General features: G+C 33.3%; 1 protein-coding gene across 2 annotated transcripts in view; it reads right to left on the bottom strand.

Annotated features, from left to right (window-relative positions):
• Window positions 1–24,169, bottom strand: part of FSD1L (fibronectin type III and SPRY domain containing 1 like) — a 91,794-nt gene that overhangs the window by 42,783 nt on the left and 24,842 nt on the right. For both annotated transcript variants that reach the window (XM_063081724.1, XM_063081723.1), the window contains exons 2-5: window positions 23,821–23,916; window positions 18,168–18,299; window positions 8,220–8,321; window positions 697–719 (exon numbers count right to left, since the gene is read on the bottom strand). In XM_063081724.1, coding sequence (XP_062937794.1) covers window positions 697–719; window positions 8,220–8,321; window positions 18,168–18,299; window positions 23,821–23,916 — 353 coding nt within the window. The remainder of the gene's footprint in view (window positions 1–696; window positions 720–8,219; window positions 8,322–18,167; window positions 18,300–23,820; window positions 23,917–24,169) is intronic.

Here is a 24,169-nt window from a genome sequence, read left to right on the forward strand (position 1 = left end):
ATCAAAACCATTCCTTCTGTGTAAACAAAACCCAAATGTTGCCAGCAATTCCCTTTAGCACTGTGATGCGTTCAGTACAGAAGGTACTTAAAATCCCTTTCTTAATCTTAGCTCTACCAATGAGAAATACCTTTTAAGCCAAACCCTTGAGTAATTTAATTTTCTCTTTCCATAGAACATAAACTAGATAGTGGTGGCATTAGAAATAGAAAGAGATGGCACCAGGAACAGGATGAAATGAGAATACAAAAGTGTTAAATAGGAAGGCAGTGAAGTAAAAGAGCTTTAGCTCTCGAGGACTATTTAAAATACTATGACTTCTCAGAAAATAAGAGTACTTATATTTAAATTTAAAACAACAAAAAATGCATTCCAGGAATATGTATTTTTAAATTGTTCAAAATATTTCTTTCTCCATAAGAATAATTAAGGACTGTTCTAAAACAAAAACTAACTATATTATTATGCCAGAAATGAAATTCTTTTGGAAGTACACAATTGTCCACAACTATGTTTTAAAAAATCTTACTGATACATTGGTTATTCCAAGAAGATACAGAAAATAATTTTATTCTGTAATTGGCCACTGGGCATTATTATCTTAACCAAAAAGATTCTAATAAAAAAGTATTTCTGAATTTCATTTCTGACTTCAATATTAATACTTAAAATAAAAATGTAGGTTTTATACCATACCTATCCTTGATCTGTCTGGCAGCCTTGGAGCAAATCAGGGAGAAGAGAAAGAAGGCAGTTAGTGCTTTTCATGCAAGTTTCAACGGCAGTGACATGCAAGGAAAGTTAGGATATAAACCCTACAATAGATTAGTTCATATTCACCAAAACTTAAGTTACAGAAAATTTGTATAGTTCACATAAGCTTGCACAATGTGATGTTAGAACTACAGTAAAAATTCAGACCCCATATAAATTACCTTAAAAGAGGAAAATTTAACACTTCAAACCAATTCCAGATGACTCTAAATGTTTTTCTTACCTTAACATCATCAAAACACACCTCCACTTTCATTTAGACACTCTTCAACTAGAATAATCAACTTCCTTCATGGGACAAACATTTCTATGTATTCTGATGGTTTTCTTATACATTTCAAATCTGCTTTCTAATTTTTCTTCAGAGATCTCTTTCACTATTTTATAACGGTTGTTCCAAGTTTTCTCCATATACTTTCATTGGGCAAGGACTCTGTATTCTGAGAGCCTGCCTGCTAACAAATAAATCTACTCTGCAGTTCTACAATCCTTTACTCCAAAGAATGAAGTTGTAATAGCAGAAATTCAGACAAGGAGAGACCAGAAAAACACTTCCAGCAATAGATGATTTCACAGAAGCTGCCAACTTAAACCTATTATACATAAGATGTATCTTTTTTTTTTTTTTTTTTTTTTTTGGAAAATGCAAGCACTACTTTAGGACAGGGACACAGCTATTTCTTGGGGCTATTAAGTCATAAAAAAAACCAAAAAATACACGTAATGACTGTTGTCCCCTTCACACCTACATACAATATAATATATCCAGCAAAACTTTTTTCCCATCCTAACCAGCAGCACAGTTAACAACATATCTGATGTAAAACATGGCTGTTTTGCTCAGCACTATCACCAGTGCCTAGCATAATGCTTGGCATACAATAATACTTAATAATTATTAAACTTAATTCAATGTTAATTAGATGTATATAGCAATATTTCAGTGATCTGTCTTCTTCAGTTCTAACACTGCTCCTACTTGCTACTGCTCATTTACACCCACCCTAAAATATTTTGGTCTGAGTACCTTTCTAAACAAAAGAACATAATTTAAGAGATCAGCATATTATACAGTTCCAGCACTACCATTAATCAATTCTGTGACTTTGTATAATAATCATTCAATTTCTTTACCAAGAGATTTTGTTCCTTAATGTTTCTAAAAATCCTTTCCAAGGTCCACATTCTACAGCAAACAACCCAATTCTGTGGCATCTCTACATATATGCCTTAAGTCATGAAACTACTTTGGTACCAAGGATAAGAAATAAGAAAGCTAATTATACTGATTTATTTTAAATTGCTGCCACTATAGGTAGAATTATTAAACAAAGATCTTAATATAAGTCTTAAGCGAGGATAAGGGAGGGTGTTCTCTGCCCATGATGTTTCTTTACATACGGAGGAAGTGCCACCAGCATTACTCCCTTAGACCCTCTATTCCCTCATTTCTCCTAAGGAAGTGATATGACTTAACTATTATGAGTTTGAAAGGAGAAACTAGAAACAATAGCTGAGCACTTTCTACTTCTACTGGCAGCTTGCTTGCCCCCCAGAGAACATATATTTTATTCTTTCCCACTATGCCATATGTTTCACTGAAAGAGGTCCCCCACACACAGAGGTAGCCTCTGCTGACCATACCTGAGTGGGTAAGTCTGTCTAATTTTGGGATTCAGTATTAGGAAGCTTGCCCATCAATATAAGACATATTCTCCAATATCGTTTTATCAGTATTTTACCTCTTAATTGGTTTTACTGTTTTATATTATTTCCTAATTAGTTTTGAACTTTGTCAAAGGAATATTACTTACCAGTTGCCCTCATTTAATCCTCACATAACCCAATGATATGAAGACCATTACTGTTTTTTAAACCAACCATAATGACTCAATTTTGTGTCTAGTAATGTCTTAATTTTGTAAGGTGGTATTTTTTAGTGTGTGCGCGCACGTACCCACGCATGCAAAGTACTCATTGTATCACTTCATGTACCACATTGTGAAAAACCAGAAAAGGAATATACGAAAAGCCAGAAAATCTAGGAAAAACTGTTGTCCCACATATTTATATGTAATACAATATACCCAGGTGGTAAAACTAAAAATTCCGTGGCTCCTCTTCCATTTAGGTTCAAATTTTATTATATCTACATTGTGTAAATGAAGGAAGGGTTGAAGAAGTTATTCTGTGCAATAATAAGAGGACAGAGTCTTGAATTCTGAATATAGTTCTCTAAAAGGGCCCAATTTCAAGTAATGCCTTAAATGGAAAACTAAGATAATTTTTTTTTCTGGAATTTCTTCCCCCAAAGCAGAAAGGTGCCCAAAAGATACATATTACTATGTAGCTTGATTTCTCTAAGTTTCAATTTTAAGAGTAGGGAATTTTGTCAATTACATACCACCTGATCCACGGATTTACCTCTGCTCTGTTACCAACACATTTATTTGTACTACATAATTCCACTTAGTGAATTATGAAGAAGCCTTGGTGAATACTTATATTTATTTTTAGGTTATGATACAGTATATTATTAGAAAATCTCCAAGAAGGGCCGAGCCCGTGGCGCACTTGGTAGAGTGCTGCGCTGGGAGCACGGCGACGCTCCCGCCGCGGGTTCGGATCCTATATAGGACTGACCGGTGCACTCACTGGCTGAGTGCTGGTCACGAAAAAACGACAGAAAATCTCCAAGAAGTATTAGTCATATTACTTTGTTCAGCATCATTATTTAGATCCTCTACTGAAATCCAGTTTGCCAACATTTCATTTCTCTGTATTTGTATCAGAGATGGCTCCTTCCTCTTTCCCACTTCTTCCCTCCTTTTCCTCCTTCCATCTCTCAGTTCATTGTTTTTAAAATAAATCTTACAATTCTGATCCTTTAATTTATCAGTCATAGGAATCTGTCACCTGAGACCAAACTTCCTTAAGTAGAATTGTAATAAAAGTACAATGTAGGAGTAATCAAATAGTTCTTCATAATTGCCAATTAAATATAAAGAAGTTAAAACCAGATCTTTTCCCACTCTCTCTTGTTTTTAATCTGCAATGAGTGGATATAGAAATGATTTTCTTCTGTGAATTTATCACACACTTTGAAGATTAAGCACCTTACTGTTCCTATATTTCTCTTTAATATAGTTATTTTTCTCTTTTTATAGAAAGAGAGAGGGAAAAAGAGATGGCTTTAAAATGCTATTTTTTAGGCAAAAATAGCAGCCTTTGAAAAAAACCAAATTAGAGGTTTCATGTTTTCTATACTTATACAAGTATTTATCTGTTCACAAAAAAACTGTTTTTCAAAAAGCACGATCATTTAAAAAAGTCTTTGGTCACAAAGCCACAATAAGAAACTTGAAAGAAACTTTGAAATACAGTACTGCATACATCTGCTCTTTAAGTACTTAGTATAAAAGGAGACTGAATTTCTATAAAACATAAACATCCACAATTGAAATAAAGGTGAAAATTACAGTTTAAGCTATGCTTAACAAATATTTAGATTTGCTTTTAAATTGCCTTCAAAGCTGAAACATTCATGCTTTTGTTGATGGTCGTCTCCTCTCCCAGAATTCCTGACTTCAGCCTAGGGAAGGAGTTTCTGCCAATACTTCCGCTCCCCTGAAAGTACTGAGTGAGCTTCCGCCCTTCCCCTTATTCATTCCTGCCAGTGGTCAGAGCCTTACACTCGCTGAACAATATTCTACTAGTGAATTATTGTGAGTCAGAAGAGAAAAATACAGTAAACCCATTCTCCCTTTTCATCTGTGATCAAATGCAGAAGACACTGTTCCCCTTTCAACTTACTCTGTACTTTTATTCCATTTATTCCTTTTTTATCCCATAGGTGCGAGGCACCCGTGGGAAACCATTCTCTCCTTTCTAGTCCAACATCTAGATTATGTACAGCCATCACTGTGATGAGGTGGCTAATTAGCTATATTGACTTGGAAACTGTTCCACTGGCCTAGCTCTTTTCATAGGGAGAATTCAAGGTCTAAATTCAGGGTAGCAATAGGAATATTAATTTTGGCAAAGAATCCAAGCAGTGTTCTACAGGCCAGCTATTAGCAGAGAACTCAGATTTGGTGGAGTTTTGCCTACATGTCCATCCAGGAATAGATCTAATGATCCAGAATCCATTTGCTAGTGATCTTTTTGCATATATTTACTATCAACCAAACTTCCAGCAGTTTAAAAAGAAATTGGTGAAAGTATGTTCTAAAATCCTTTTCTATTTGTGCTATTTTTACTTGTTCACTTTCAGACTGTATAATGATGGTAAATAGTCTAGTTCTATATTCAGTTTTCATGCTGAGGTACTGCAATGTGATAATTTAAATATTAATACTTAAAAACACTCTTTTTGAAAAAAATGAAGTATGAAAGGAAACATTTTAGTATGAATTTTAGTATGTTACTTTTTGTCCCTACGAGCTATTTATATTAATCTGATTTAAGCACTTTAATATAAGATATTCACAAACAGTGTATCTTAAAAGATTTTTTTTTCCAGATACCTAACAATATACTGCTAATCTAATAATTTGTCTTCAAAGGCATCTGTCCGTATTCTGTCAGCAACTAGGTATTTGAAAAGGCTTATACTCCATGCAGCTGGCTAGGAAAGTGAACCTAGTTTCTGATTTGGAATCAAACCATTATCTGAATACTATTTGGACATACCATGATATAGGTTAACTGTCCCCTCCAAAGCTCATGTGAAAGACTTATCTACAATGTGGAAGTGTTGAAAGGTAGGACCTTTAGCAGGTGACTGAATCAGGAAGACTGTGCCCTTTGTGAACAGATTAATCTATTCATGGATTGATGGGTTAATGGTTTAATTGGTTATCACGGAGTGGCTCTGATGGCCTTATAACTAGAGCAGGTGAGTACTTTAGCTCTCTCTTGCTCATGGCATTCTCGCCACGTGATTGCCTGTGTTGCCACAGGACGCTGTAGAGAATTCCCAGAACAGAAGAAGGCCCTCATCAGATGTACCCCCTGGACCACAAATTTCCCAGTCTCCAAAACTGTAAGAAATAAACTTTGTTTTCTTAAAATTACCCAGTTTCAGGTATTTGTTATAAGCAACAGAAAGTGGACTAGTACATACTAAGAAATTACAAGCAGCTCTCAGTGAAGAACTTTTCTTGAACAATAAACTCAGATTTCTGGATAGGAAACACTGACAAATAATTCATTTAACCACATCTTCAAATGGTTTAAGCTACTAAATAGTACTACAAAGTGCTAGAACACAAGACCAAAATATTAAGATAAAAGAAACAAAGTAGTATACTAAGAAAATATATTTAACCATAATGTGACTTATTTTATCAGAACCTTTCCAAGTTACAATCTGTTGTGAACAAATTTTAACAGAAACAAAACTGGAAAGAACAAAGGAGAGAGAAAGAGAAAAGGGTACCATTTGAGAGGAAGGGGAGAGAAAATCTCTGAAAACATCAGCAGAAAGAAAAACTCGGAAGAAACAAACTTTTATCACATTTTTTCCAAGCACCAGTCCCTATTTAAATGCAACTGAATTCAAGTTATTTTTGAGTTATCTGTGCCCACATTTTATAGTTTTCCTGTCTTCTTCCTCACTCTCAGGCTGTCAGTTGTTAATTCTTGCTGCTATGATTATGCCTGTCATTAACAGCTGCCCTACTCCATTAGAAAGAGAATCTTTAGACAACTAATGAACAGAAAGCAAAAAACTTAAAAATTTGGTTGAGTATTCCCTATCTGAAATGATTGGTACCAGAAATGTTTCAGATTGAGATTTTTTGAATTTTGGAATATATGCAGAACACATACTAGTTGAGCATCCCTAATCCGAAAATCCAAAATCCTCCAACGAGCATTTCCTTTGAGCATAATGTCAGCAATCAAAAAGTTTGGAATTTTGTGGGCTGACTGGTTAGCTCAGTTGGTTAGAGAGCCACCTTATAACACCAAGGTCGAGGGTTCAGATCAGTCGCCCCCCCTAAAAAAAAAGTTTTGAATTTTGCAACATTTCATATTTTAAAATTTTTGGATTAGGGATGCTCAACCTGTAGTACTATGAACAAATTAACAGTCAACAGATTCTGTGAAACTTGTGAATAGAGGATATTACTTCCTGAATGAATTCCATGGCACTGATTTTAATATCTCAGAAATCTTTTGCTTTCTGCATGTTTCTTGGCTATGTTCCAGATACTTAAAGTTATCATAAAACTGCCCTCTGGATAGGTGACATATCATACTCTTAAAGTACTTTACAGTATGATACATTTCCCTCATAATTCCTCTCGTACAATAAGTTCTCCCAAGTGCAAAGGTAAACTACACAACTCACCTCCAAATTTAAGAATTAATTAGTGTACTTGTTTATATCAAAAGAATTTTTGGTTTGATACATTTTGTTGAAGAATTCGATTATTAAAGTTCAATTTTAAAATGCAAAGTTGTAAGCTGGCAAATGTTACCTGCTCAAAAGTTTTTTCTGCATTCAAATTCACAGAACTCATAAAATGAAAAAATTAACTGGACACAAGTGGATTATAAAACCACCTTTCTAGCATTAATGAAGCTCATTACATAGTCCACAAAGATGAAGTAAATAACATTAAACTCAAATCTTACCTTGATAACTATATAGTAATATTTTGCTAATTATATAGCTTAATTTCCCACTCTTTTCATACAATTTTTTGTATATTCTGTATCCCTGAGTTTTGATTTGATAAGCTGGTAATCATTTAAAAATGACCCTACTTAAAATAAGAATTACAATTTAGAATTCACAATCTCTTAAACACCAGGGTTTAAAGTTAAAACATTACCAAGCTTCTTGCTCTATTCTTTATATTTTATACTAAACATACCCGCCTTCAACAAGGACCTACATTTTTGTATTTTAATAAAACATTCAAATGATTACTTAAGCTAAGGAGTAGAACATTTGTCCCTAATAATAAATTTGACAAGGTTGCAGTGCTCATATGCATCAAGTATGTTCTCAGTCAGCTCCAAGAATGAAAACTAATTTAAACATTTTAATAGCAATATCAATCTTCTTTCCTTAGTCATAAAATGTTATAACAAAGGTACTGATTCAGTTAAAGTACACAAGTACTTTTAAAACAAATTACCAATAGGGGTGTAACTGAAAAAAAAAAATAACTTGACTAATCTGAATTGAGTACTAAAGAAAATTTAAGCCAAAATTAATTTGTTCATGATCCCAAAGCTACATACTTCTAAGTGTCTTTTTGGGGATAAATGAATAATAGCTAGCACTTTACTTATCAAGAAACCCAAGACTTTTAATATTAGAAATGACTAAACAAATCAAAAAATTTTTTAAAAATACTTTTTTTTTTAAAAAAACACCATTTTCCCTTTTAAGTGTATTAGTGTAATTTTTTTGGTTGGTTTTTTTGTACCTTTGAAAATTCTTCAGGTTCCTTTATCTCTAACGACCTTGTCGCAAATTCTAGTAGTTCTTCAGAGTTCTCCAGAGCATTATTACATTGAGTAAGCTGACTCTAGGGGAAAAAAACTAGGTCATTAAAAGGAAGTTTCCTGTTGCTATCAGAATCTTTAAATAGATATTGTGAAAATGAACTTACAAATATTTTTAATAGCAATAACTAAAAAAAATATTTCAGAGAGCTACTGAAGCAAGATACTCATGATCAGTCATATATATAACAAATTTTAATTATTTTAATACTTTGTACTTCTTTCCATAATTTATCTAAAACAGCTTATCTGCATACAGATAGACATACTCATCATTTAAAACAAAACAACTATTATAAATAATTGGGACCAAATTTACTTAAAGATTCTTCTTAATCAGAGTAGTCAGAAAACTGTCTATAATTTAAACTAAAATATCTAATTTATCTAAAGGCAACATCCTCTGTAATGAAGACCAAATTTCTTGATATTTAACCATTTAAGTTGAAGTTTGTGAATCTAATTACAGGTACGTTCAGTTAAGCACAATCTTAGTACTGCATTTATCACAGTACTCAGGTAATGCACACTAATATACAAATGTTAATTTATAGTTTCCAAGACTGGATAGCACGGGAACCACAAATGCAAGAATTCAAAAGGAAAAAAGAGGAACAAAAGACAGCAACTGTTACAATGTCGTGCTCTGTCTTCATTGCTCACATATTAATTCCACTTAACACAATCTTTCTTATTCAGTTCTATTATTTGTAGGTAAAGTAAAAAGACTGTTAGTGATACCTTCAAACAAAAAAACATCCATATTTAAGCTTTTAAATATATCCAAGATTCTTCTTCAAAATATTTGTTAATAACCTATTCCATATTCAAATCTACTTATTTTTCCCTTAAGATCAGCACTAAAGATAAGCCATGGCTCATTTTATTGGTTTCTGATGTGTTCTATTATTTTACTTTGGAAAAGTAGACTAGTTCAGTCATATTTGGGGTTAAAACAGGTTTTTATATGTATTATTATAAGAACCAAACCATAATTTCATAAAAATACTGCTCTTCCTGTGAGTAACTATGAGTAACAAACAAAAATTAACAAACCACCATTTCAAATATCCCATTTGTACATGAGTTTTATGAAAGGTTTAAGCAAAATCACTGAAAACGAAATAGTTACAAATGGTCTACATAAGATGAATGGGGCAGACAAAGTCAATGTAGTGTTAAAGTCAAAAATACCAAGAATAAGGAATACATCTCAAGGGATTATTAAAAGTAAGAGTCCAATCTGAGGTCAAAGTTTGAGATTAAATAATATCTTATTCTAAGAAAATGCTATATATTTTTGCTTTGAAGTCAAGGAAAAAAGCAAAAAAAGGTGGTGTGCAGAGGAATACAATTTAAAGGGCACTGATTTACCAGTTATTCAGAAGAATTATGAATAACCTTGTGAACCTTAAGGAAGAACAGAGTTTCTCTATACCTCCAACTGAAGAAGGAAACGGCATCAGGAGCCAATGTATGATACTTTTTTTCATTTGCTTTTTAAACTATCCCAAGAAAGCTTTACATCTGAATTTCCAGTAGGCTGATATCACCATAGCTTTTCCTTTGAATCATAACACAAGAATATGTTCAAGAATGAACAGTTATGTTTGCTAAGTTTATGTTTACATAATTCAGTCTAATTTTACAACCACCTATTTGTCCCCTTGGTAAACTTTGATCTCCCCTAGATCACCATTCCTATGAAAAAAATTGCCAAAATTTTTGTGGTACTGAGGAGAGATAAATATTAAAAATCACACAGGATAATAAAGTGTAAGATAAAAGAAGAAAAAAAAAACTAATGAAATCATTGGAAAAAATGTAGTGCTGAAATGGTGACACACGAAGAGAAGATAGTACTAACATCCTTGCTTTCACCACTTCCATTTTCTGCCACATTTGAAATTCCCCATTGAAAATCAACAGCTAATAATAAACTTGATATGATACTTAATCAAAAATTTAAAGTCATCCCATTTAAAAATAGTCTAAATACAATTTTAATGGAAGACTTCTATGAATCAGATCAGTTGCAAAAAATCATTACTTTCATTACTGTTATTAACATTTAGAAAACTCAAAGGGGACAGGGTTCACCTAAGACTCTAAGACAAAAAGAATTTAAATAAATTTATATGACCCAAGTATGTATTGCTGAGGATTTAGTAAACAACTAAAAAATATAAATTCAATAGTTTACAAGAGCAATATGCAACCTGTTCTAAGAAAAGCATTAACAACATTGTAGATTTTACATGCGCACACATATATCCAGCTCTATATAAGGCTGTCAGAAAATAAGTTCAGATATGAAAAGAAATATCACACTACTTCTGGACGTTTAAAGACATATTTTAAACCAGAAATCCACAACAAGTAGAGAGTGTCAAATTCTGAAAATCTTCAACATCTTGAATTAAGAAAAGACAACACTCTTAAAGATCAAAACCTACATGCCATAACATGAATGCTATTAGAGCTCTCCGCCAAATCAGCACTGACTTTCTTTCAAAATAAGACTCCTATAGACTTTTAATCTTTTATTATCTCAACAAGTGACTCTCTTTCTTTTATTAAGTAAGCCATTAATCCCTCAAAGCTCTTCAAACCAACTTCTACAGAACTGCTCCTTATCTCATGACCCCTTTGTATTATGAATAGCTCCTTTCACGACCCCCTTGTATTACGTATAGCTGTACAGTGCTTTTATCAACATTATTCTTAAATCAGATATTTATCTTATATAGATTTTTGCTTACTCCTATAAATTCTAATCTCTTTGACAAAAGGATCTGATTTTCCTTTTTTTGCACTTCTTCCAAATTACCTTCCATTAGAATGTGAATTCCATGAGGGTAGGAGTTGCTTTGTTCACTAACTCTATACCTAAAATCCATCATAGCCCTTTTTTACTGAATTACTCAAACTTCACTGAATGAATGCATAAAAATGAGACAATGGTAATTAAATATTATCATTGACTTACCCTAAAAATTGTGCTAACAGACATATGAATCTAGGTTCTCAAATATGAATTTTAATCATTACAATGTAGAATGTTTTCAAGGCTTTTCAAATTCCTTTACAACTCTAAACTATGTTCAGGGCAAGCATAACAATACATGATGAAGATGATAAAAACAATTTTTAAAAATCTAAAGAAATTTTTAAATTTAAAATTTAAAATTTTTAAAGATCTAAAGAAAGAGATAGACACTAACACCATAATAGCAGGGGACCTGAGAACACCCCACTCTCATCATTGGACAGATCATCTAGGCAAAAAATCAATAGTGAAACACAAGATCTAAACAATACTTTAGACCAATTGGACTTGGCAGATAACTACAGGATATTCCATCCAACAACCTCAGAATATCCATTCTTCTCATCAGCACATGGAACATTCTCGAGGATAGATCACGTTAGGTCACAAAACAAGTCTCAACAAATTCCAAAAAACTGGAATTACTCCATGTATTTTTTCAGATCACAATGGATTTAAATTAGAAATCAATAGTTAACGAAACTCTGGAAACTATATAAAAACATGGAAATTAAACAACATTCTACTTAATGACATATGGGTCCAAGAAGAAATTAAACAGGATATCAAAAAATTTCTTGAAACTAATGAAAATAATGACACATCATACCAAAACCTGTGGGATACTGCAAAAGCAGTATTAATGGGGAAATTTATCACATTAAATGCTTACTTCAGAAGAATGGAAAGATGGCAAATAAACAACCTAACGCTTCATCTTAAAGATCTAGAAAAACAAGAACAATCCAAACCTAAAGTTAGTAGACAGAAAGAAAGAATTAAGATCAGAGCAGAATTAAATGAAGTAGAAACCCGAAAAACAGTACAAAAGATCAATGAAACAAAGTGGTTTTTTTGAAAAGATAAATAAAATTAACAAACCTTTAGCAAGATTAACTAAGAAAAGAAGAGAGAAGACTCAAATAACAAAAATTAGAAATGAAAAAGGTGATATTACAACTGGTACCTCAGAAATACAAGGAATCATTCGAGACTACTACAAATAACTATATGCCAACCAATTTGAAAATCTGAAGGAAATGGATAAATTTCTGGATGCATACAAACTATCAAAACAGAGCCAAGAAGATATAGAAAATCTAAACAGACCAATAACAATAAAAGAGATTGAAGCTGTTATCAGAAGGCACCCAACAAAGAAAAGCCCATGACTGGACGGGTTCACTGCAGAGTTCTACCAAACCTTCAAAGAGGAACTGATACCAATACTCTACAAACTGTTCCAAAAGATTGGAATAGAGGCCATTCTCCCACTCATTCTATGAGGCAAAAATCACCCTGATATGAAACCAGACAAAGATGCCAGACAAAGTAGTTTTCAAACATAGAAAATTAGTGGCCAATATCCTTGATGAATATAGATGCAAAAATCCTCAATAAAATACTAGCTAACAGAATACAGCAACACATACACAAAATTATACACCATGATCAAGTGGGATTCATCCCAGGGATGCGAGGTTGGTTCAACAAATGCAAATCAATAAATGTGATACACATCAATAAAAGCAAAGACAAAAACTACATGATCATCTCTATAGATGCTGAAAAGAAAGTTGAATTTTGTCAAATGCTTTCATGAAAAAGACTCTCTACAAGTTAGGCATAGCCAGAAAGTATCTCAACATAATTAAAGCCATAAACAATAAACTCACTGCCCATTTCATCCTAAATAGGGAAAAGTTGAAAGCTTTTCCCTTAAAAATAGGAACTAGACAAGGATGCCCACTCTCACCACTCCTATTCAACACAGTGGTGGAAGTACTAGCTGAGCAATCAAAGAAGAGAAGGAAATAAAAGGCATCCAGATTGAAAAGGATGAAGCCAAACTGTCCCTGTTAGTGGACGATATGATCCTATTTGTTGAACAGCCTAAAGCCTCAATAAAAAAAACTCCTAGAGTTGATAAATGATTTCAGCAAAGTTGCTGGACACAAAATCAATACACAAAAATCAGTAGCATTTCTATACTCCAACAGTGAACATGCAGAAAAAGAAATCAAGAAAGTTAGCCCATATACAATAGCCACCAAAAAAATAAAATACTTAGGAATAAAGCTGACCAAAGATGTAAAAAATTTCTTCAAAGAGAACTACAAACCACTGTTGAGAGAAATTAAAGAGGACACAAGAATATGGAAAGATATCCCATGCTCTTGGATCAGAAAATTAACAATGTGAAAATGTCCATATTATCCAAAGTGATCTACAGATTCAAAGCAATCCCCATCAAAATTCCAGTGACATTTTTCTCAGAAATGGAAAAAGCTATCCAGACATTTACATGAAACAACAAAAGACCACACATAGCCAAAAGCAATCCTGAGCAAAAAAAATAAAGCTGGAGGCATAACACTACCTGACTTTAAACTATATGACAAAGCTAAAATAACCCAAACAGCATGGTACTGGCATAAAAATAGACACACAGATCAATGGAATAGAATAGAGAACGCAGAAATCAATCCATATGCCTACAGCCATCTGATCTTTGGCAAACACAGCAAATCTGCATACTGGAGAAGAGACTGCCTTTTCAACAAGTGGTGCTGGGAATACTGGATACTCATATGTAGGAGAATGAAACTAGACCCGTACCTTTCACCATGTACCAAAATCAACCCAAAATTGATTGAAGAATTAAATATACACCCTGAAACAATAAAACTCCTTAAAGAAAACATAGGGGAAACATTCCAGGAAGTAGGAGTCGTACAGACTTCGTGAATAGGACCCCAAAAGCACAGGCAACCAAAGGAAAAATAAACAAATGGGATTATGTCAAATTAAAAAGCTTCTGCACAGCAAAAGAAACAATCAACAGAGTAAAAAGACAACCAACAGACTGGGAGAAAATATTTGCAAAATATACATCTAACAAAGGATTAACATCCAGAATATACAAGGAACTCAAACAACTTTACAAGAAAAAAACAAATAACCCAATTAAAAAATGGGCAAAGGAGCTGAATAAGCATTTTTCAAAAGAAGATATATGAATGGCCAACAGACACATGAAATAATGCTCAACCTCACTCAGCATTTGGGAAATGCAAATCAAGACCAGATACCATCTCACTCCAGTTAGGATGACTAACATCCAAAAGACGGAAAATGATAAGTGCTGGAGAGGTTTCAGAGAAAATGGAACTCTCATACCCTGTTGGTGGGGCTGCAAAATGGTACAGCCTTTATGGAAAATGGTATAGAGGTTCCTTAAACAATTATAGATCAATCTACCATATGACCCAGCTATTCCACTGTTGGGAATATATCCAAAGGAATGGAAATTATCATGCCGAAGGGATACCTGTACTCCAGTGTTTATTGCAGCTCTATTTACAACAACCAAGAGTTGGAACCAGCCCACATGTCCATCATCTGATGACTGGATAAGGAAACTGTGGTATATCTACACAACGGAATACTACTCTGTTATAAAAAAGGATGAAGTACTACCATTCGCAACAACATGGATGGACTTAGAGAAAATTATATTAAGTGAAACAAGTCAGGCACAGAAAGAGAAATACCACATGTTCTCACTTATTTGTGGGAGCTAAAAATAAATAAATAAACACACAAACAAATAAAGGAGGGGGAAGAAGACAGAATAACCACAAAATTTCCTTGAACTATTTAAGTCAAGTGAACAGACATGATGGGGTGGGGGGGGGGAGAAAAGGTAAAGGGGCATGAAAATCAACTACAATGTATATTGAGAAGTAAAATAAAAAAAAATTTTTTTTAAGTCCAATGTAGTAGAATAATTATGAGTTCAATTCCTAACAACGCTTTTTAAAGTCATTATTATAAGACATTCTTATCTAATGTATGTTAATTTTGAGGAAATGGAGACTAGAAAAAAAGACCTAAGAAAAGCTAGTTAGTCAACTGCCATTAATTAAAAGCTAGCAATATAATAAGATACATGAAAAATATGGGACAAATAGGAAGTATTTTTCTAAACCTAAATGGCAAAGTTCCTGCTCTAAAGATGGATGCTAACAACAGTTTACTTTTATCTAGAGAATTTCATGTTTTAAAAAATGTGTCTATTGGCTGCTTCTAGCTCCTCTATAACAGTGCCAAAAACACAAACTGTGCACACACATTTAAGCAAAAGAAGATTGCAACAAACAACAGACATCAACCAGGTATTTGGAAATTAGAGGTAAGCGAACAGGAAAATACTATCAGGAGCATTGGAGTATAACTTACCCAGATTTGGTTAAAGAGGGTTGATAAAAATAGATGATGCAGATTCAAAATGCATGAGATTTTTGTCACTTGATGGGAAGTGGGGAAAAATAGGAGGAAAAAAATACGACTTATGGCCACTTAGGTGGCATATTTAATATGTGGTATGGGCTAGGGTGACAGAAATGTTGTCTGGTGGTAAATGAAGACAATTAGAGATGCTCTGGCAGAGTAAATGTATGGGGAGGGAGAAAAGGAGGTTGGAGATCAAGCAAATTGATTATTAAAGGACTTCCAAACTGGTGCTGTGAAGAAGGATCTGGTTCCAGACATAAGAACAGAAATGTGCACAGCATGAGTTGTGGGTTACATCTTAAGAAGCTAAGTTTTCCTTTCTTCTCCAGTGTTATTTGTTTTTTAAGTTAATATATTTCTTATTTATTGAAATCTACAAAAACCTTATGATTAAGTGAATAATCTTTTAATGATTTAAGAAATAAAATCCTCACTCCCAAATATAAACAACAAACCTCAACCTTGGAATTTTTTGTAAATTTGAAAGGGTATTTGATCCTGGGAAATTGTGTTGTAGTGTGTTTCTAAGAGAGAAAGAGAACATCTGTATTCCTCCATAGTTTTCAGATTCTCAAAGATATCTATAATCAAAATCAACACAAAAAAATCAGCTGCATTTCTATATACCAATGATGAACAATCTAAGAAGGAAATTAAGAAAACAAACTCATTTATAATAGCATCAAAAAGAATAAAATACTTTAGAGTAAATTTAAAGGAGGCAAAAAACCCGATACACTTAAAACTACAAAACACAGCTTCCTGATGCCCATACTGCCCAAAGCAATCTACAAATTCAATACTGCCCAAAGCAATCTACAAATTCAATGCAATCTCTATCAAAATCCAATGATATTTTTGCAGAAACAGAAAAAAGTTCTAAAATTCATATGGAATCTCAAGGGACCCTGAATTGTCAAAACAATTTTGAAAAACAAAGTTAAAGGTCCCAACATGTCCTGATTTCAAAACATATTACAAAACTCCAGTAATCAAAACAGCATGGTAATGGCATAAAGACAGACACATAGACCCAATGGAATAGAACAGAGAGGCCAGAAATAAACCCTCACATATATGATCAAATGATATTTCACAAGGGTGCCAAGACCACACAATGGGAAAAGGACAGCCTCTTCAACAAATGGTGATGGGAAAACTGAATAGCCACATGCAAAAGAATAGAGTAGAACCCTTACTTTACACCATATGCAAAAATTAACTAAAAATAAAGAACTAAATGGAAGCCCTAAAACTATTAAAACTCCTAGGTGGAAGAGCTTCATAATACTGTGTTTGGCAATTATTTCCTGCATATGAGAACAAAAACAAAAATAGTCAAATGGGACTACATGAAACTTAAAAACTTCTCCATATTAAAGGAAAAAACCAAAAAAGAAAAAAGGCAACCTACAGAACAAGAGAAAATAACTGCAAAGCATATATCTGACAAGGGGTTCATATACAAAATGTAGAAAGCACTCCTCCTATAACTCAACAACAAAAAACAATAAACCAAATAAAAGATAGGCAAACAACTTGAATAGACATTTCTCCGAAGAAAATACACAGATGACTACAGGCATTTGAAAAAATGCTCAGTATCACTAGTCATTAGAGACTATCACTAGAATTGCAAATCAAAACCATAATGAAAAACTACCTCACACCCATTATAATGGCCACTATCAACCCCCCCCCAAAAAAAACCCAGAAAATAATTGTTGGCAAGGATATGGAGAAACTGGAACTCTTGTGCACTATTGGTAGGAATTTAAAATGGTGCAGCTGCTATGAAAAACAATATGGCAGTTCCTCAGAAACTAAAAAGAGAATTACTATATGATCCAGCAATTCTACTTCTGGGTATATACCCCAAAGAACTGAAAAAGGGATGTCAAAGAGATATTTATATAGCCATATTCATTGCAACATTATTCACAATACCCAAGAGACGGAAGCAGCCCAAATATCCATAGACAGATGAATGGATAAAGAAAATGTGATATATACATAATTGGAATGTTACTCAGCCACACACACGAAACAGAGAAAATCCTGGCACATGCTTCAACATGAATGAACCTTGAGGACATTAGGCTGAATGAAATAAAAGAGTCAAAAAAAGACAAAAGAATTCCACTTATACAAGATAACAACAGTAGTCTAAATCATGGAAACAGAAAATAGTATGACAACTGACAGGGGCTAGCACGAGGAGGAAATGAAGAGGAGTAGTTCAAGGGGTATAGAGTTTCAGTTTTATATGATGAAAAAGTTCTAGAGATCTGTTACACAACAATGTGAATATATTAAACACTATTAAATTGTACACTTAAAAATGTTTGAGTGTAAATTTTATATTTTTTTTTACTGCAATTTAAAAAGATATTTGGCAAGACAAAATTAAGAACAATTCTTCTACAAAGTGAAGGTAGTCATACTCAGAAATTCACTTATTTTTGCTTTTAATAAATCAAGCATTAAATAGACAAAAATTTCTATGATAGTTCTATGATCTCACCTTTAACTCCTGTGATTTACGGACTTGTTCCTGCTTGATACTGTTAATCATACTCTCTTTCACCTCATCCAATATAGAGTATAAACTATCAAATTCTTCATCTAACTCTGAAAGTATGTTAGAAGACTTTTCCTGTTTAAAAAACAAAACAAACAATGACTTTACTGAAGAGCTATCAAACATTTTAAAACTAAGAGGTATACTAAAAAGAACAGATTACTTATATTATAATGATCTTAGCCTAAAATAACAAAATTCTAATATTTGTCTTAAGGCTTTGTTTTTTTTTTGTTTTTTTTTTTTGGCAGCTGGCTGGTACAGGTATTGTAACCCTTCACCTTGGTGTTAACAAGGCTGGGTGCTAACCAACTAAGCTAACTGGCCAGCCCTATCTAAAGGCTTTAAAAAGAGATAAATGCAAGAAGCTGGCTGCTCCTACTAACAGTACTATTTCAGCTATGCTATGAGTGAATAAGCTGTCTTTTATCAACTAGCCCTTACTCTCTCTTCAACTTTTATAATACTGTTTCCACAGAACAATGTGAAAGGTTGTTCTAAGGTTCTGAACTTCATCCAGACCTTTAGGCTCTAAAGCAAACCCTAACCTGGTGGTTCTTAACCAGTGTATATCAGAATCACTGGTGAGACCTTTTCATAAAATACTGCAGAGATTTTAACTCAGTCACTCTGAGGAACAGTTTGGGCACAGAGGGATGAGGCTGATTTAGTGTAAATTTTAAAATCTTTCAGGTTCCCTAAAACACTTCATTTACATAAGTTACACAGAACTTAAGAGACTAAGCAATTCCTTGCTGGATCCTACAGATTTATCAAACATTGAATTTTGGTGCTATGAAGAACATCAGAAATCACCTAATGACTAGAATTTGTAGTCAAACTTCGACATTTTATGAATTAAAATACAGATAAGTGATTGCCCATAGACACACAAGTAGTTACGACTAGCATAGTCAATAATGCATTTAAAATCTCCTGACTTCCAGAGTTCCTCAGTCTCATTAATGCTGCTATTTCAATAAGAAATAACTTTAAATATTTGTGAAATCCCTCAATAAGCACTATCCACACCTACAACAATTATGCAACAGAAGAAATTCTGTTAAGGCATTTTTCAACTTAGATGAATTATTAAGAGAAGCAAATTGGCACTGATTAAGAGAACTAATAATATATACAATCTACAGTAATACCTTATGTCCGAACTTTTGCTTACAGTAAAAATTTTTTATAAAAAAACCACACATCATCTCACTGGAGTCTCACCCAAAGTGGTGTTTATCATTTTACTAGTTTATTTATAGTGTTAAGAACAAGCTGCAGAAGAAGGAACATGCAGTCTGGAAGGCAGAAGACCTAACTCAAATCCCCACATTAACCATTCAGTAACAGTGTGAAACTAAACTTGTACGGCCACCTAAACTCCTGGACCACAGTTTATTCAACTATAAAAAGAAATTGGAATAATCTTTTCCTCTCAATCACCAGTTGAACATTCTTTCTGTTTCTTGCCCACTATGGTAACAACGGTGCAGTTATGCCCCCATCTATAAAACAAGGGTGTAGTTCAATTCCCCCTCAATTTTTTTTTCCCCTGGAATCTAAGGTAGAATTGTAATAATGTGTCAATCAGAAGAATAGTTTGATCCTGCTCTATCTTAAAGTCTTTTTTTCCAGATGTCAAATGTGATGATTTTGTTGTCCACAGATGAAGAGTTTAAGAATCACTATTTTTGCTTATTTAAAGGAAGTTGATTCACCAAATTTTCCAATAAAATAATTCAAGAAAGATGGTTAAAATGATAAGGATCATAATCAACTAACTTCAATCACAGCAAATTCGGAAATAAAGGAAATATAAAGACTATGAAACTATTATTTAACAGGCCAAGAAACAAGCAATTACCTAGGTTAAAACAAACAACCTTTCCTATTACAATAAAAAAAAGGATTTATTGTCTACAAATCTTCCATGCTTATTACACAAAGAAATGACCCTTATATTCACTGAGGCACATTCATGGAAAAGCATCACCAGGTTATGTTTTTTAAAAACTTATTTTATTTTTAATTGACAAATAAAAAGTGCATGTATTTATGGGATACATACAATATGATATTTTGACATATGTACACACTATAGAAAGATTAAATCAAGCTAATTAACATATCTATCACCTCACCTACTTATCTTTTTTTGTGGTGAAAACGTTTAAAAACTGTTATAGCAATTTTGAAATATATATTATCATTAACAATGGTCACTATACTATGCAACAGATCTCTAGAACATATTCCTCCTAACTGAAACTTTGTATCCTTTAACCAACATAATCCCTTTCCCCATATGTCCTTACCCCTACACCCCAGCCTCTGGTAACCTCCATTCAACTCTCTGCTTCTGTGAGTTCAACTTTTCTAGATTCCACACACACAAATGAGATCATGTAATATCTGTTTTTCTGTGCCTGGCTTATTTCACTTAGCATAATGTCCTCCAGGTTCATCCACTTTGTCGAGAATGACAGAATTTCTTTCTTTTTAAAGTCTGTATAGTATTCTATTGTGTATATATACCAAATTTTATCAATTCATCCACTGATGGGCACTTAGGCTGCTTCCATATCTTAGCTATTGTGAATAATGCAGCAATGAACACGGTAGTGGAGATATCTCTTTAACATACTAATTTCAATCCCTCTGGATATATATACCTAGAAGTGGAATTGCAAGATCATATGGTAATTCTATTTTTAGTTTTTTGAAGAACATCCATAATGTTATCCAAAATGTTTGTACTAATTTACATTTCCACCAACAGTGTACCAGGGTTCCCTTTTCTCCATATCCTCACCAAAACTTGTTATCTTCAGTCTTTGATAGTAGCCATTCTAACAGGTGTGAGGTGATATCATTATTCTACACGTGGATATCCAGTTCTCATAACACCATTTACTGAAGAACCGATCCTTTCCCCACAGTGTCCTTGTACCTTTGTCAAAAATCAATTGGCCTTAAATGTATGAGTTTATTTCTGGATTTTCTGTCCTGTTCCACCAGTTGATGTGTTTGTTTTTATGCCAGTACCATGCTGTTTTGATTACAATAGCTTTATAAGATATTTTGAAATCAAGGAGTATGATACCTCCAGCTGTTCTTTTTGCTCAAGATTGGTTTGGCTGTTTGGGGTCTTCTGCAATTCCATACAGATCTTAGGATTGTTTTTCTATTTTTGTGAAAAATGACATTAGAATTTTTATAGGGATCACATTCAATCTGTAGATTGTTTTTAGTATAAAGATTTTAACAGTATTAAGCCTTCCAATCCATGAAAATGGATCTTTCCATTTATTTATGACTTCAACTTTTCATCAACGTTCTATAGTTTTCTGTACATATCCATAGATCTTTCACTTCCTTAGTTAAATCTACTCCTAATAAGACTGGCTGATTAGCTCAGTTGGCTAGAGCACAGTTTTATAACCCCAAGGTCTCAGGTTCAGATCCCTGTACCAGCCAGCAGCAAAAAAAAAATAAAAAAATTTACTCCTAATTATTTTTTTTGGATGCTATAGTAAATGGGATTGTTTTCTTAATATCTTTTTTGGATACCTCGTTGTTAGTGTGTAGAAGTGCTACTGACTTTTGTGTGTTGGTTTTATATCCTGCAGCTTTAATGAATTCATTTATCAGTTCTAATAGTTTTGGTAGAGTCTTCAGAGTTTCCTATATACACTCATATACTGCATAACTACATTTCAGTCAATGACAAATTGCATATACTATGGTGGTTCCATAAGATTATAATGAAGCTGAAAAATTCCTACATCACCTAGTGACAATGTAGCCATCAGAAGGTCACAGCATAATCACTTTTTTTATAAAGAGTAGACTAAGTGTACAGGGTTTATAAAGTCTAGTGTTCAATATTGTCCTAGGCCTTCACATTCAGTCATTATTCACTAACTTTCTTACCCAGAGAAACTTCCAGTCATGCAAGCTCCATGGTAAGTGCCCTATACATGTGTACCATTTTTATCTTTTATACTGTATTTTTGTTGTATCTTTTCTATGTTTAGATACACAAATTCTATCCATTATGTTACAACTGCCTACAGTATTCAGGACAGTAACATGCTATACAGGTTCACAGACTAGGAGCAACAGGTTATATACCATCTAGGTTCGTGTAAGTATGCTGTATAATGTTCACACAATGACAAAATCACCTAATCATGCATTTCTGAGAACGTATCCTTGCCTTTAACTGACGCACGACTATACAAGACAAGTCATCAGCAAACAGACAACTTCATCCTTCCTTTCCTATTTGGATGCCTTTTATTTCTTTTTCTTGCCTAATTAATTGGTCTGTCTAGGACTTCCAGTACTACGTTGAATAGAAGTAGTAAGAGTAAGCATCCTTGTCTTGTTCCTGATCTTAGAGAGAAAGCTTTCAACTTTTCTTCACTGAGTATGATGTTACCTGTGGGATGGTCATATATGGCCTTTACTGTGTTCAGGTACATTCCTTCTATACCTAATTTGTTGAGAGTTTTTATCACAAAAAAAATGTTGAATTTTGTCAAATTTTTTCTACATCTACTGAGATAATCATGTGGTTTTTGTCTTTCATTTTGTTAATACAGTGTATCAAATTTATTGATTTATGTATGTTGAACCATCCTTCCCAGGCTAAATCACACTTGGTCATAATGAATGATCGTTTTAATGTACCACTGAATTTGGTTTGCTGATATTTTATTAAGGATTTTTGCATCTATGTTCATCAGGAATAATGGCTGGTAGTTTTCTCATCTCGTAGTGTCCTTTGTATGCCGTTGGTATCAAGGTAATGATGGCCATGTAAAAATGAGTTTGAAGTATTCTCTCCTCTTCAGTTTCTTGGAAGAGTCTGAGAAGGACTGATATTAGTTCTTTAAATGTTGGGTAGAATTCAGCAGTGAAGCCATCATGTTCTGAGTTTTTCTTTGATTGGAGACTTTATTACTGATTCAGTCTCTTTACTCATTATTGATTTCTTCAGATTTTCTATTTCTTCTAGATTCAGTCCTAGTGGGCAGCATGTTTCTAGGAATCATCAGATTATCTCTAGTTCCCTACCACAATCAATATTTGATTACTTACAGCATGGATTCTCCTGAGACCATTTCCTTAAGTATTTCTCTCCCTCCTCACTGGGCACTTTACCTTTTACTTTCATGTTTTCCTTTCATCTACTTCTACTAGTAAACCTCTTACCATATACATTTTCATTCCACTATTTACTGTAAAAGAAATGCTTTACTTCCTAGTACTTTCGAAAAGGTACAACTTGCTCTAATCAGAGCTAGAAAAGAAAAACCTCAAATGGAAAAAGACAAAAGTGAGCACTATAATATTCACTAGTAACTACTACTCGAGAGTTTTCCTTCTCCCTTGCTATTTGATTTTTCCATGGAGAATGCAAGAACAGCAAGGAAAGCATTTTTACTCTATCAGCCATTTAAAAATCCTGCTCTCACCTCCATTAATTTACAACTTAGAGTTGACAGAGTATATTAATACTTCAAATAGGACTCAATCATTCATTGTGACATATTTACACAAATTTTTTAATAAAAAAGATTCATACCTGAACTCCTTTTAGTGTATGATTTAATGTATCTATAAAGTTCTGAATTTCATCATTTTTATTTGCCAGTGTTGAAATGATCCTTTGCAGAGCTTCCTAGAATTAAAAAAATTAAATTATATTTTAATGAAAGAGAATTATAAACCTCATAACCACCATTCTCTAAGCAAATTTTATGCAACAGTATACTGTATGATAAATAAGAGCAACATAAAGCTTCTCATTGTTCAAAATTTCCAAAGGCTCATAATTACAAAAGATGGGGTATGTATTTGTACTGTTTTTAAACCCTTCTATTCTTTGTATACAACTTAATCGACATATCTTTCAGATGGAAAATGATTAGTCT

Source organism: Cynocephalus volans, chromosome 17 (assembly GCF_027409185.1).
Source record: "Cynocephalus volans isolate mCynVol1 chromosome 17, mCynVol1.pri, whole genome shotgun sequence".
Lineage (NCBI taxonomy): Eukaryota > Metazoa > Chordata > Mammalia > Dermoptera > Cynocephalidae > Cynocephalus > Cynocephalus volans.